The 14,823-nt window shown below is 36.8% G+C and overlaps 1 protein-coding gene across 5 annotated transcripts in view; it reads right to left on the bottom strand.

Moving 5' to 3' along the window:
- KIF6 (kinesin family member 6) overlaps positions 1–14,823 on the bottom strand; it is a 129,352-nt gene that overhangs the window by 11,567 nt on the left and 102,962 nt on the right. For 2 of the 5 annotated variants that reach the window (XR_005556016.1, XM_039337099.1), the window contains exons 17-19: positions 12,967–13,048; positions 11,982–12,117; positions 5,794–5,888 (exon numbers count right to left, since the gene is read on the bottom strand). Coding sequence is in view for 2 of the 5 variants with exons in the window: in XM_039337099.1 (XP_039193033.1) it covers positions 5,794–5,888; positions 11,982–12,117; positions 12,967–13,048 (313 nt within the window). In the remaining 3 variants the exon portion in view is untranslated. Of the gene's footprint in view, positions 1–476; positions 4,719–5,793; positions 5,889–11,981; positions 12,118–12,966; positions 13,049–14,823 lie in introns of those variants that run through there. The other 3 variants (XR_005556018.1, XR_005556017.1, XM_039337100.1) reach the window with 3 other exon arrangements.

Genomic DNA, 14,823 nt, shown 5'->3' with positions numbered 1-14,823 from the left:
TGTTTTTAAAATGCATATAGTACAGACTCTATCATTAGTTTGTTAAATGTGTCATAAAATGGAAGAACCAGGTCCACAATTATATGGTAGAGATGCACTGAGAACCTGGGTTAACCTGGGTTTGGAGTACTAATTTTCCCCCATTTCCTTTCTTCCTCACACTAGTCTGAATGAACAATGGAGAATGGAATATTAGGCTACTGAAATCTTGTTCATATTCTTATGATACAAGGACTCATTGGATAACAATCAGGATTGGAGGACATGTGGAGATTTCTATATTTCCTAAAATGATGGCTTTTGACCTGGTTAGTGTAATTGTGTGCTGGTAGTAAGGTAACTATATTCAAATTATTGGATATCAGTGTTAAGGGTATTACATGAAAGAAGCAACTAAGGCTGAGGTCCCCAACCTTTTGGGCACCAGGGACCGGTTCCCTGGAGAGAGGTTTTTCCACAGACCGGAGGGTGCGTGATTTTCTGTGCTGCCTGCATCTCGTGGATGGGGCTTTGCTTGTTTGTGCGGACCAGTTGCTGATATGCCGTGGCTTGGTACTGGTCCACGGACCAGGTTTGGGGACTCCTGCACTAAGGTGTTTTTCTATGTAAAGGAAAAAAGAATTTAATTTCTCAAAGTTTTTTTTACTTCATTTATCAAATAAGGACATTTCATTTTTACCTGATTAAAATTAGGTTGCTCTATTCTGGCAAGCAATTTATTAGTCACTGAAATGTAATTAATTTTGTTTGCTGTTTCTCAAAAAGTAGAACTACCTGGAGGTAAAGTGAAGCAGAGAAGAAGACAATTGGAAAGAAGAGAAGACAACATGAAACTATGATATATTTCAAAAATAGAACAGCCATGTATCTCAGCATACAGAGGACAGCCTTCTCTTTGAAGTGTTGTCAAAGACCTTTTTTGATTTAAAAGCATCATTTATTTTGTAAGCCAAGCCTGTCTAATTCCAATTTAAGGATAATAAAACATAAAAAATTGATGGTTGTAAAATAGTTACACTGAAAGACTCAGGTTAATTGGTACAGAAAATCTTATCTATAATGACAAGATAAATTACATTTTTCTATATACTGTAGCATTCTATTGCAAGAAATTATAAAACTATGATATTGTATTTTTAGAATCCCACATACCTTTAAATTTCCAATCACGTATCATACTAGGTTTGCCACTTTCAGGATGTAAAAATAAAAAAATAAAAAAGTATGACCAATAATCTGAAGTTTGTATATAGTATTATATACCTAGAATCTAATGACCCACAACAATAGATACTATATAAACAAAAACAAACAAACAAACCAATAGATAATATATAAAGCAGTATCAGTGGCGGTCTTGGCTGAAGGGCTGCTTAAATCGGCCTTTTTACCTACTGATTTAAATCAGTGATTTAAATTTCCATGGCTTAATCAATTCACCTTGAAAGAAAAGAATACTCCATGAAGAAATACTGGCAATTGTGAAGGAATGTAGTGGTCTAATATCAGCATTTGTGTTGCTTATTATTGCTATCTTTGAAATGGTCACTGGGAGAGCCACTGCTATGATTAACAGTGATTTGTTGCTAATTGGACCTTTGCTCATGTATGTCTGTTGAAGGAATTAATTCAGTGACAAATTTAGTGACACTAAAAAAATTGAGTTGTGGTGACCAAGAAAACCTCTTGTTGCTCCTTGCCATTTTACTCATTCATCATGCTTAGCCTGAGTGGTTCTTCAGAGTGAGCACAGGAAGTGGGGGTACCTGTGCAGATAGACTCTACAATCTGCAATACCTGGAGCTTAGGGCCATCTTAGCGCATCTTCCAAAAAGATTTACCAGGAGCCGTGGTGGCACAATGATTAGAATGCAGTATTGCAGGCTAATTCAGCTCACTGCCAGAAGTTCGATCCTGACCGGCTCAAGGTTGACTCAGCCTTTCATCCTTCTGAGGTTGGTAAAATGAGGACCCAGATTGTTGGGGGCAATACACTGATGCTGTAAACCGCTTATAGAGTGCTGTAAAGCACTATGAAGAGGTATATAAGTCTACGTGCTAGTGCTAGTGTTACCTGAGGAAAACTAGCAGCATAGCTAGTGATGGTATTTCATTTTCACAGTTGCTCATAAAAACAGAACAGGTGCAGCTCTGGCTTATTGCCCTGATATTCTAGTCTGGGAACTCAAAGGATTAAGCTCCTAACAAGAACCATATTCACTATTTTTTTATTGGATAGACTGATGTGATTCCTCTGATGGTGAGTCAGATGCATCATGGATGGGGGCAGGGATTGGCCCAGTATGTTACCTTTTCTGATCCATCATATCAATGGCAAATTTCTGGGGTTGAATTTCAATAGGCTTTACTGGGAGATCTGAAAAAAGCTCTGAAAACAATCCATCTATGACATGACAGAAAGATTTGTCCTAAAACATCAAATTTACTTTCCAATTACACACCAAGATATTTCTACTGGATATTACTTATATAAATATAGACTTAATAGTTCTATAGTTAGGAAAAATTTTAAAATATAAAGGAAAATAATTTTAAAAATCTATAGTGATTATATTCCTTGAGTACCATTATTATTATTTGTCAGACACCAACATCTGTGTACACATCAAATTAAATGCTATAAATTCTATGTACATTTCAGAATATTTAAAAGTGCCACCATTTGTTTATATATTATAGTTTGTATAGGCACTGAAACATCTTCTATATCTCAGAGTGGTGAAAAGTGTTTAAGTATAAGTGTTTACAGACTAAATTGTCATAAAAAGTTATGTTATCCTTGTTTCAATGGTAGAAGTATATTCATATGGTTTTTACATTAGGCCTACTTTTATATTCTCTTCTGCTATCTAAATTCCTTCAACTAAATACTGAATGACAGTAACTGTTATATACCATATGCTTCGTGTAAACTTTTACTATTACAATTTATTTGACAGATAGAAGATTATGGTTAAATCCTGTTCATTGAGTAAATTACCAGTTTGCTTCTGGATGGATTTAGCAACAAAGAGCTTTTTGTGTTTTACTCCAAGGTTTATAAGAAAAATAAAAAGCCCAAAGATCTCATCATATGTAACTATGAGAATGAATAAATAAGTTCACTGTGTCACTGAGATTCAATAGACTCTTTAGGAAGTGGGTGTTTTGTTATTTTATATCCTTAAATGTAGGAAATCAGAAACCTTGCTATGAATTGTTAATGCCTCAAACAGGTTTCAAGAGGTCTAGAATAAATTTTCAGCACAGTGGGATATAAGTTGCTGTTCTCTATCACAATGTCAAGAGTTCCATTACAAATTCTTTGCTTGTAACATTGAGAACATAGCTGCAAAAATGGGCATGAGTCTTAACACAGAATAATACAAAAGTTCTTGAAATATCTGAAGACAAAAGTTCATAGAAAACTTAAAAGGGTCATTGCAAGTGTAACAACACAGATCTCATATGTCTGCAAATAAAAACAAAATTCCAAGTCTGCCTCTCACAAAATCTTACATTTGATTCATGGTCTTGGATTCTTATCTTCAACATGCATCATAATCATAACCTCTAAGGGACGTAGAAGCCAAAAATGAGACTAAAATCAACAACAAAAATCCCTAGCCATGAATGCATTTGCCAAAGTAAGTGTTGCTTGCACCATATATTTAAATTATAGTCATAAAAATATGCATGTCAATTACTACATAATCTCTAGACATTCCATACAATTAGCATATCAAAAAAAAGTCACATGAGCTGGTTCAAGGCTGGAAATGAACTCCATAAAATATATCGATCTACATACTTTTACAGCAGTAATCACTACTATCGTTTCTGATTTTTCTTGTTTACATAGATGTTCCCAGAATATTATGAACTCCTTCATTAAGGATTTAAATGTGTAAAAGGGAACATTTTTTGCTTTATGTGTAAGTGCACTTCTTAGAAGGGTATACTAGACTTCCTGAGAATTATCTTGGAAGAATTTACTTTGAGATTGTGCTGATTAGAAACATTTAATGCAAAATAAAATTACACTTTTTGCACTATAACATAAAAGTTGATGAAGCACAAAAAATCTTGAGGAGTGGAAGGATAATGTAACAGACACTGAGAGTTATGGAAAACTGACATTAGCAAAGCTACAAACCAGCTTATGCTGTCATTATTTATTAAAGCATACAAAATTAGTTGGCAATATGTTTTAATTGTACAATTCAGAATTAAAAATTATGTTTATTATCCTCAGATAACAGCATGTAAAGTCAAAACCACAGAATCCCAGAATATATTAATTAATATGTTGAGCACCAGGCATCACAAAAACTGAGAAAGTTGATACAAAAGAGAGAAAGAATGATAGCACTGCCACAGAAAATGTGATCAGAAATAACATCCAGCAATGGCTAATATCCACTAACCACTGAGTGTTCATTGGATAGTGCTAACTAGTACATTTCAGTTTCCAAACAACAATAGATCCTCCCTTCCCTCTCACCCTTTTTAGCAAATATATTTGCTTACACTAAAGCTGCTTTACCTATATGAAATTGACAAATTAAATACTTACTTGTGCATGCTTAAATAGTTGCCTTTATAGACAACTCGGAAACTTCAGTTGGTTCAAAATGCATTAATGCCCAGGCATTATTATAAAGTGCAGTGGTGGGAAAAATTGCTTCTATTTTCTTATTACCACGAAGTCAGGAAAACTGAAGGCAGATGGAAGAACTGCTTTATAATGATTCCTATATTATGAAACAAACTTTCCCAAGAAACTACCTAACAGTTAGCCCTAACAGTTTTTGACTTATGGAAGCAAGTGAAGCAGAGATCTTCTGGAGAGCTTTTTTAAATTAGCTGACAGAATGTCATAGGAATTTTTCCATTGTTTCAATTAGGTTGGTTTTAATTTTTCTATAAAATCTATCGTAATTAATCTGTGGACATTTTATTAAATTCATAATATTTCTGTACATGGCTTAGATTCACATGATTGTGGCAGCTTAGAAAGCTAATAAATACATAAAATGAAATCCTTATTTATCAGTTCATAAAATATGGGCCAGACATTACTGCTTTTAGGTATATTCACAGCTGAATCTACAATAAACTGAACAACATACTTCACAAGTCTAGAGTGGCCTGTTGGGATAAATCCCATGCTGATTTTAAAATTATTTGGACAAAAAACTTAAAGGAAATATTTACCAGACTGCAAGTGTAGTTAACAAATTGTTAAGAAATACAAGGGAGAATATAATTTTGAAATTATGATGACAAGTTGAAATACCATCCTGAAACCAGTGAAATGAAATTCAAAGGTAAATATAATGTACTTCAATAAGATACAAACAAGAAAACTAGAAGGAAGATTAGTTTGATAGCAGCTAATGTACAGATGTAAGACTCATACTTGAGCATGAACTATTAATGCCATATAGCTGATAAAAAATGAAGTGAATCATTAGTCTGGACCAATAGAAAAATAATATCCAGATTATAAGAAGTAATAATTTCAATCTATTCTGTGTCAGGCAACATATAAAGTACCGGAGCAGGAGATATTTAAATAGAGGAGAAATCAGGTTAGATCTTATGCTGCAGATATCTTCAAACTCTATGATTCTGCTCTTACTGAATTCACAACATGGATTCATTGCATGGAACACTTATGTATTGATTTACAAAAGGGCCATGCAAAATTGGTACATCACTTTGCCTACTGTTCACTCAGAAAAGCAGAAAATATTAGAAAACACACATGCAGAAAGATAACAATCTTACCTGATGGTACCTGGATGTACCTGATTTTCAAAAAACAAGGAAGGCGTCTTTAGAAAATTGGCTGAATTCTGCAAAAGTGGCTTTTCTTCTTGGCTCTAAAGAAACCATAGGATAAGGAATGAACTGGAGGCTAACTCTCATTAATGTTGAAATCTAAATATTGAAATCTTTACTTTGAATTCTAACTTTCCACATAATTTTATGTATATTATCTCATTATATCACTATATTTGGAAATTCTTGATTCACTGAAATGACAAATTCAAATTTCAAACTTTCTCAATAGTTCAGTTGATGTTAGATGATTGGTCACTTAGAGGCATAGCTGGCAGGAATAGCCAACACTCCAGAAGACAGGCTTAGGATACAGGAGGATCTGGACAGACTTGAACACTGGGCGCTATCTAACAAAATGAAATTTAATGGTGAAAAAAGTAAGGTTCTACATTTAGGCAAGAAAAACCAAATATACAGGTATAGTATAGGGGGTACCTTGCTCAATAGTAGTAACTGTGAGAGGGACCTCGGAGTCCTAGTGACAATCACTTAAATATGAGCCAGCAGTGTGCTGCAGCTGCCAAAAAGGCCAACACAGTGCTAGGCTGCATTAACAGAGGGATAGAATCAAGATCACGTGAAGTATTAATACCACTCTTCAATGCCTTGGTAAGGCCACACTTGGAATACTGCATCCAGTTTTGGTCACCACGATGTAAAAAGATGTTGAGACTCTAGAAAGAGTACAGAGAAGAGCAACAAAGATGATTAGGGGACTGGAGGCTAAAACATATAAGGAACGGTTGCAGGAATTGGGTATGTCTAGTTTAATGAAGAGAAGGACGAGGGAGGACATGATAGCAGTGTTCCAATATCTCAGGGGCTGCCACAAAGAAGAGGGAGTCAAGCTATTTTCCAAAGTGTCTGAAGGCAGGACAAGAAGCAACGGATGGAAACTAATCAAGGAGAGAAGCAACCTAGAACTAAGGAAAAACTTCCTGACAGTGAGAACAATTAACCAGTGGAACAACCTGCCTCCAGAAGCGGTGAATGTTCCAACACTGGAAGTTTTTAAGAAGAAACTGGACAGCCATTTGTCCGAAATGGTATAGGGTTACCTGCCTGAGCAGGGGGTTGGACTTGATGACCTCCAAGGTCCCTTCCAATTTTATTATTATTATTATTATTGATCATCGCACAGTCAGCCAGATATTCAGACTGGATTTGGCATTTTGTCTACCTATCGAGTCCTTACCCAGGACCTGGGATAGGCAGATGTGGATGTTTGATGGTATTACAGATATCGTCGCAGGATGGAAGCAGTTCCTAATAAGGCCGCCTTCTGCAGTTGACCAATAGCGAATTTGTCAATGCCAATGGTGTTCAAGTGGTGCTCCAGTTGTTTTGGGATTGCACCCAAGGAGCCTATACTATTGGTACTACCCTTGCTTGCTTTTGCCACAGTCTTTCTATTTCTATTTGTAGGTCTTTGTATTTTGTTATCTTCTCCAGTTCTTTCTCTTCTATTCTGCTATCTCCAGGCACTGCCACGTCCACTATCCAGACTTTTTTGTCTTTCTTATCGACAATTGTTAAGTCTGGGGTGTTATGTTGCAGGTGCTTGTCTGTTTGAATTCTGAAGTCCCAGAGCAGTTTAATTTTATCATTTTCTATGACTTTCTCTATTTTATGATCCCACCAGTTTTTGCTTACAGGCAAATGATATTTTTTGCAGATCTTCCAATGCACCATTGTTGCTACTTTGTCATGCCGCTGCTTGTAATCAGTCTGTGCAATCTTCTTGCAACAGCTTACCAAGTGGTCCACTGTTTCTTCAGCTTCTTTGCATAGGCGGCACTTACTGTCTGTTGCTGTCTTCTCAATTTTGACTTTGTATGCATTTGTCCTTAAGGCTTGGTCTTGTGCAGCCAGAATTAGTCCCTCGGTCTCTTTCTTCAATTTTCCTGCTCTTAGCCATTGCCAGGTTTTATTATTATCTGCTTTCCCAGCTATTTTTTTCATGTATTGGCCATGTAGTGCTTTGTCTTCCCATGCCTCTATTCTGTTCTTCATTTGGTCTTTCTTGTAGGCCAGTTTGGTCTCTCCAGTAGTTAGTAAGCCTTCCTGATATACTAATTTCAGTGCATCTTCATCATTGTTCTTCAGATATTCTTCCAAAGCCATTTTTTCTTCTTCAACCATCTGATGTACTTGTAGCATTCCACGCCCACCTATTTGCCTTGGTAGATAAAGTCTATCAATGTCACTGCGTGGATGAAGGGCATGATTCATTGTCATTATTTTTCTGGTCTGCCTATCCATTGCTTTTAGTTCTGCTTGAGTCCAGTCCACTATTCCAGCTGTGTACCTAATGACTGGGATTGCCCAGGTGTTGATTGCCTTTATGGTATTTCCTCCATTGAGTTTGGACTTTAAGATCTTCTTCACTCTCTTGATGTATTCACCTCTAATCTTTTTCTTGACTTCAGTGTGCTTGATGTTGTCAGCTTGAAGGATACCCAAGTATTTGTAGTACTCTTCCTCATCCAGACTCTTAATGTTATTTTCGTGGGGCATCTTGATTCCTTCAGTTTTCACTATTTTTCCTTGTTTGATAGTAAGTGTGGCACATTTGTCCAAGCCAAACTCCATTACAATATCTTGGCTATATATACGGACAGTGTTGAGCAGCGATTCTATTTCAGATGATGTTTTTCCATACAGCTTCAGATCATCCATGTAAAGGAGGTGGGATAGTCTGGCAGATGTTTTTGATGTTTGATAGCCATGTCCTGAGTTATTCAGTATTGTTGACAGAGGAAACAGTGCAATAACAAATAGTAATGGTGATAATGAATCTCCTTGAAATATTCCTCTCTTGATATTAACCTCTCCCAGCTTCTCACCATTGATCTGCAACTGTGTCTTCCATTGTGCCATCGATCTTTGCACAAATTTTCTGATGTTTCTACTGACTCCTGTTATTTCTAGGCACTTTATTATCCAATCATGTGGCAGAGAGTCAAATGCCTTTTTGTAGTCAATCCATGCCACATTCAGGTTGGTCTTCCTTCTCTTGCAGTTTTCCAAGATCATTTTGTCTATTAGGAGTTGATCTTTTGTTCCTCTGCTATTGGGGCGGTTTCCTTTCTGCTCAGGTGGAAAGAGATTGTTTTCAACTAGATGCTGTTGTACTGCATCAGCTACCACACCAGTTAGTAATTTGAAAGTTGTTGGTAAGCAGGTAATTGGCCTGTAGTTACCTGGTGTTGCCCCTTTTGCTGGATTTTTCATTATTAGGTAGGTTTTCCCAGTTGTTAGCCACTTTTCAATTTCTCCTCCTTGTAGTATATTGTTGAACTGCTTGGCAATGAGTGGGTGTATAACAGTTAGATGTTTCAACCAAAACCCATGCAGTTCATCTTCACCTGGTGCTGACCAATTTTTGATTTTCTTTGCTCTTTTTTCTACCATTTTTGTTGTTATTACTAGTTCTTTCATTTCAACTTCTGTTTTATTTGCATCCACCTCTTTTAACCAAGCCGCATCCTTGTTGTATTTCTTTGGGTTATCCCATATCTGCTTCCAGAACTGCACTGTTTCTTCCTTGTCAGGTACTGACTGATTCTTGCAGTTTCTCCATTGATGGATTGGTAGAAACGTTTCTGATTGGATTGAAATTGGAGGTTCTGCCTATAGTTTGCAATTCGAGCTTCATATCTACTGATTTTCCTGGCTATAGCTGTTATTTGTTGCTTTATTATTTCCAGTGCTTCCTTGATCTTCCTTGTTTCTAAGTGGTATTTCTTGATTAGGTATTCTTTGGTCTTCTTGTTCTTCAGCTTCTTTTCTTTCATCTGTTCTAGCTTGCTTGCATGTGATCTTAACTTGCTGATCTTATTTTCTAGTCTAACCTTCCATTTTTCTGGTGCACTGTTTGTTTTTTTTCTTTGTTGATTTTGCATCCCAGGTATTCAGTTATAACTGCAGCTGTGCTGTACATTAGTTGGTTTGTTTCTTGCAGTGAATTGGTGCTTATACTTGATATTGCAGTATTTGCATCTTTTAATGCTTGTGCTAGCTGTTTCTTTGGAACAAGCTTCAATGCAGGTAGCCTTATTCTGTTGTTTTTGTGCTGTTCTAGATGCTCAGTTATTCTTTGTTTCAATTCTTTTATTTCTTTAGTTAGAGGGTTTTGTTCTTCCTGAGGTAGAGGTGCCTGGTTTCCAAATGAGAACAGTTGTATATCTCTGCTGGATTCCTTCACTGCCAACTCCCCCTGGTTTGCCTCTACATTCTGACTTACTTCTGGTAAGGCTTTGATTTCTTTGCCCTGGGTCAGGGGTAGGCAACCCAAAACACTTAAAGAGCCACTTGGACCCGTTTCCCATCAAAAACAAAACACTGGGAGCCGCAAAACCCTTTTGATATCTAAAATGAAGATAACACTGCATATATCCTTTTTTACCTTTATTATAGGTGTGTGTGTTTGTGTGTGGGGGGTATTTGTGTGTGTGTGTGTGTGTGTGTGTGTGTGTGTGTGTGTATGTATATGTATGTATGTATGTGTGTATATACACACACACACACACAGGTTAAAAAAGGATATATGCAGTGTTATCTTCATTTTAGATGTCAAAAGGGTCTCTCTCTCTCTCTCTGTCTCTCTCTGTCTCTCTCCCTCCCTCTCTATCTGCCCTTGGTCTACCACTCCTCTTCCCCCACTCTCTTTCTTTCTCTCTCTCTCTCTCCTCTCTCTCTCTCTCTCCCTCCCTCCCTCTCTTTCTCTCTCTCTCTTTCTCCCCCCCTCTCCTATCTGCTGCTCACCTGGCAAGCTTCAAGCTGTTGTCCAACAAGAATCAGGGGTAGGCAACCTCATCTCTTTTATGACTCATGGACTTCAACTCCCAGAATTCCTGAGTCAGCCTAGCTGGGCTAGCTAGCTCTCTCCTACCCTTCCTGCTTCCTGCAGAGATGCAGCAAAGGGAGGAGCTCCGCCCAGTAAGCTTTTCAGCTCCTCGGAGAACATGTGAGTACACTCTCTTTTACACATACACACACACACACACACACACACACAAAAAAAAAAAACACAATTACACACACAGAGAGAGAGAGAGAGAGAGAGAGAGAGAGAGAGAGAGAGAGAGAGAGATTGAAGCAGGGAAGCGCAATTGCCTCTCTCTGTCTCTCTCTCTCTCTGCAAAGGCAGAGGAAGCTGGGAGCCACAGGGGAAGGCTCAAAGAGCCGCATGCGGCTCCGGAGCCGCAGGTTGCCAACCTGTGCCCTGGGTAAACCTTTGCAGTTCGTCCAATTCTGTTTCTGTGAATACTTTATTTCGTGTTATAAATCGGCGTTGATCTACTAGTCTCTGTTCTGTTATTTCTGATTCTGGATGTTGTTCTTTCCAGAACTTGTGCATTCGTTTTAGATATCCTCTTCTTGTTGGACTTGATCTGTAGTAACAGATCATTATTTCTTTGTTTTCAATCACTGTGTATCTGCGATGGGTAAACATCTTTTCTTCCAGTAGTTCTGCAGCTGCTGGCCCTGGTTGCTCAGCCAACAGTCCTGAGTCCTGTAACCCATTTTTCACCAGATATCCAGGAACTCCAATATCTAGCACGGACCTTGTTAACCCGGGTGACGTCCGAGCCGGTATGGCATTCTGCAATTTACGTCTCACCATATTTTTTATGGGAGAGACACTCTTTGTCTGACTCCTCTAATGAGACCTGTCCAGTGTGGTTGAACCTCTGGCATAGCTCTCATCTTCTTCAGAGTACACAAGCCCCACAACCACGTCAAGGTAGTGTCTCACTGGGGGTTATTATTATTATTATTATTATTATTATTATTATTATGGATCATCGCACAGTCAGCCAGATGTTCAGACTGGATTTGGCATTTTGTCTACCTATCGAGTCCTTACCCAGGACCTGGGATAGGCAGATGTGGATGTTTGATGGTATTATTATTATTATTATTATTATTATTATTATTATTTTACACAGTTTAAGATCTGGGAAGTTAAAATGCTTTATTAGAAGTGGAATGATTACTGCTTTTGTGTCATGTTAAGGAGGCAAAGTCTGCATTCAAATATTTTATAAAACTCAGACATCCCAATCTTTTTTCATCTGACAAATGTAAAAGTTATTCTGAAAATGAAAATAAAGACACCTAAATACCTGCAAGCTTATTGTTTCCTCAGACCACCAAGCTTCAAAATCTTTTTGCAACTTCAGTTTTGCTTTTTCCATGAGGAGCTGCAAGTGTTCGATCTCTACCTTCAGCCCTTTCAAGTGAGTAAACATTGTTTTATAACTGCAAAATGGAAAAGAAAAAGTTATTACAGAAGATGCAACTAACCTGTAGAAGTGAACATCTCTCACCATTTGCTACCTGCTCACACATTGCAAGTTGATTTATTCCTTGTTGGGTATTTCTCTCGTTTGTTCTTTATTTGTAAAAAATTATAAAGTCTGGTAAATTTATCATGTAGGATATGAATAGAAAAGACTTTCCCCAAATATTAGCAACTTGCTCATCTGTCAAAGAAATGACCATTGAAAAGGCCAAATTCTCACTGAATAAATAAGTGTTCGTGAATTAGATCCTTTTGGTAAGCAGGAACTCTCCAAGTCTATTCTTAGAAATTGTCCCTAAGCCCTGAGAAGGGCTCTGAGAACTCAAGCTTATTCAGTTCTATAGAAGTGATTGCCTGAATGAGATCTCCTCTATAGTTCTTTGATTTCTGTCTCACCATCCTGCTTTGGATTTTCTCATCTGCTCTGACCTTGAACTACCTTTGGTCTTTGCCCTTAGAACAACGTTCAGCTGTTCTCTTGCCACTATGTCTGTGTTTCAGTTTAGCAAAAGACCCAAAGCAGCCAATTGGCACCAAGGTTTGGGGAGACTCTTCTTGAAAAGGGATTTAGCTAATTATGGGAAAAGAAACATTTAATATCTTTCTTAAATAGACTGACAATCTAGCCAAATCTATGTTTTCCCATTGCTGAAATATGGCCCCTATGTAGACAGGTATTAAGCTAACTTAATTGCATACAGTTTATGAAATGTATACATGTTACTTAGTATTCAGCAACTTACTGTATACAAGAAACATACATACTTATTTAAGTTTTTAACGTATAATAATCAAGCCAAGAGAACCTTATTTTCTTCTGTTCAATTTGTGTTCGAAGTGCTTCTTCTATTGGATCAGGTTGATTCATTTCTCGAGGACTGATTACAGCTGCAAATTATAATCACTCAATGTTAGCAATTACATAAATACAGCCAAAGGACACAATTTAGGTTATGGAATTTCTCTCTCTCTCTCTCTCTCTCTCTCTCTCTCTCTCTCTCCCTCTCTCTCTCTCTCTCTCCCTCTCTCCCTCCCTCCCTCCCTCCCTCTCTTTCTCACTCACTTCTCCCCCACCAAAAAGAAATGCTATAAAAAGGCACTGAGTGATGTATAGAATACTCTTTTCCAATTTTCTTCCCACAACTAGCCTATGAGGTAGGCTGAGACAAAGTGTGGCCCCAGATCATTCACTGAACATCCATGGCTGAGGATGGACTTATATCTGTCTCCCCTTTGTTCAATAGAAAATACATTATATAATATTAATTCCATACGAATTATTTGTTCCAATTTGTCTCTTAATATTTTCCTCTAACTTGTCTCCAACAAAATTATTTTGCTTTTAATATTTCTATCTTTTATTTCTCCCAGTTATGCTGTTGAGAAAATACCTGGGATTTCCTTTATTATGTGCTTATTTCCTTTGCAGTACCTTTTACTTCCATCCTTTTATACAAAGTTGATGAAGTGAAGATATCGAATTAATAATTTATGAATGTATACAAATATTTTCTTAGTAAACAGAAGAAATAATATCATCTTTTAATAAACTATTTCATGACTTTTAATGCCTTTTGAACTGTAACTGATATGTACGTTGAATGCATTTTCATCTTTAGATTCATAAGTTGTAAAACAGATTGATAACTTCCAAAGAAAGATCAGTAATGCCTTCAAAATTCACTGTAGAATTTATTATGAATATTCTCTGACAATGTATTATTACTAATATAATTTACTTTTCATTGCCTCTCTGGACTGAATAAAGTACCAAATCTATCTCCTGCTTATAATTCCCTACTTAATGAAATATGCAGTGACCTAGCTATTAACATGCTAAGCTTAAACCATGACCAACTAACCATAATGGTTGGGAGAGAATGGGAAAAAAGTCTTCTCCAGAATCCAGAGAAAAGACAAATCATATTTTTTTTAAAAAAATCAGGGCAAGTTACTTGTTCCTGATATAAGTGATTTGTAAAACTTTATTTTATAATTAAAAACAGTTCAAATCTAAAACAATGCAGAAACCTAATTTGCACACACATACAAAAGGTGACAGATAAAAGAGGCTTTTCTGACTCAGAGGAAATGAATCAGCTCTAGGTACAGTTCTTATAAAGCATTTCAGCTACTTAAAAATATTGAAAAAGCATTTTTATGTGTTTATATTTATCAGATGGTCTCTTATGGGGGAGGTATGATTTGAAGATTAAAACTTGACAAATTCCGGTAAATCATCTTTGGACAACATCCCTCCCATCTGCTTTTGTTCTAAGCAAAACCATATGCAATTTTATCCTATCAATGTGATAGCCAGGACGATGTAGTTAGAGTAGGACAATGAAGACCTACATTCAAGTCATGCTTCAGACAGAGAGGTTAGGTGCTTCTGGCTGCTGGTGTTTCTGAGCTAACCCACTTCAATCTATTCCAAGTTTATGGAGAAGGAATAGGAAGGTGTGCTATGTATACTGTGTGAGCTCCTAGAAGAAAGGCACAAATTTAAAAAGAAAAGGCTATATATCTTAAAAGAATTTAAAATCCAAAGGTTCAAGAGACAAACATATCTCAGTTTGGAATATTAAACAAAATTTAGAATTAGATGTCCAGTCAGCATCTGGTAATGGACATTTGTAATAATAATACAATAAATGCAGTTT

This window comes from Crotalus tigris, unplaced genomic scaffold (genome assembly GCF_016545835.1).
Source record: "Crotalus tigris isolate CLP2741 ecotype Arizona unplaced genomic scaffold, ASM1654583v1 scf7180000017668.6805642782:7212621, whole genome shotgun sequence".
Lineage (NCBI taxonomy): Eukaryota > Metazoa > Chordata > Lepidosauria > Squamata > Viperidae > Crotalus > Crotalus tigris.
This window is presented reverse-complemented; position numbering and strand designations above follow the sequence as displayed.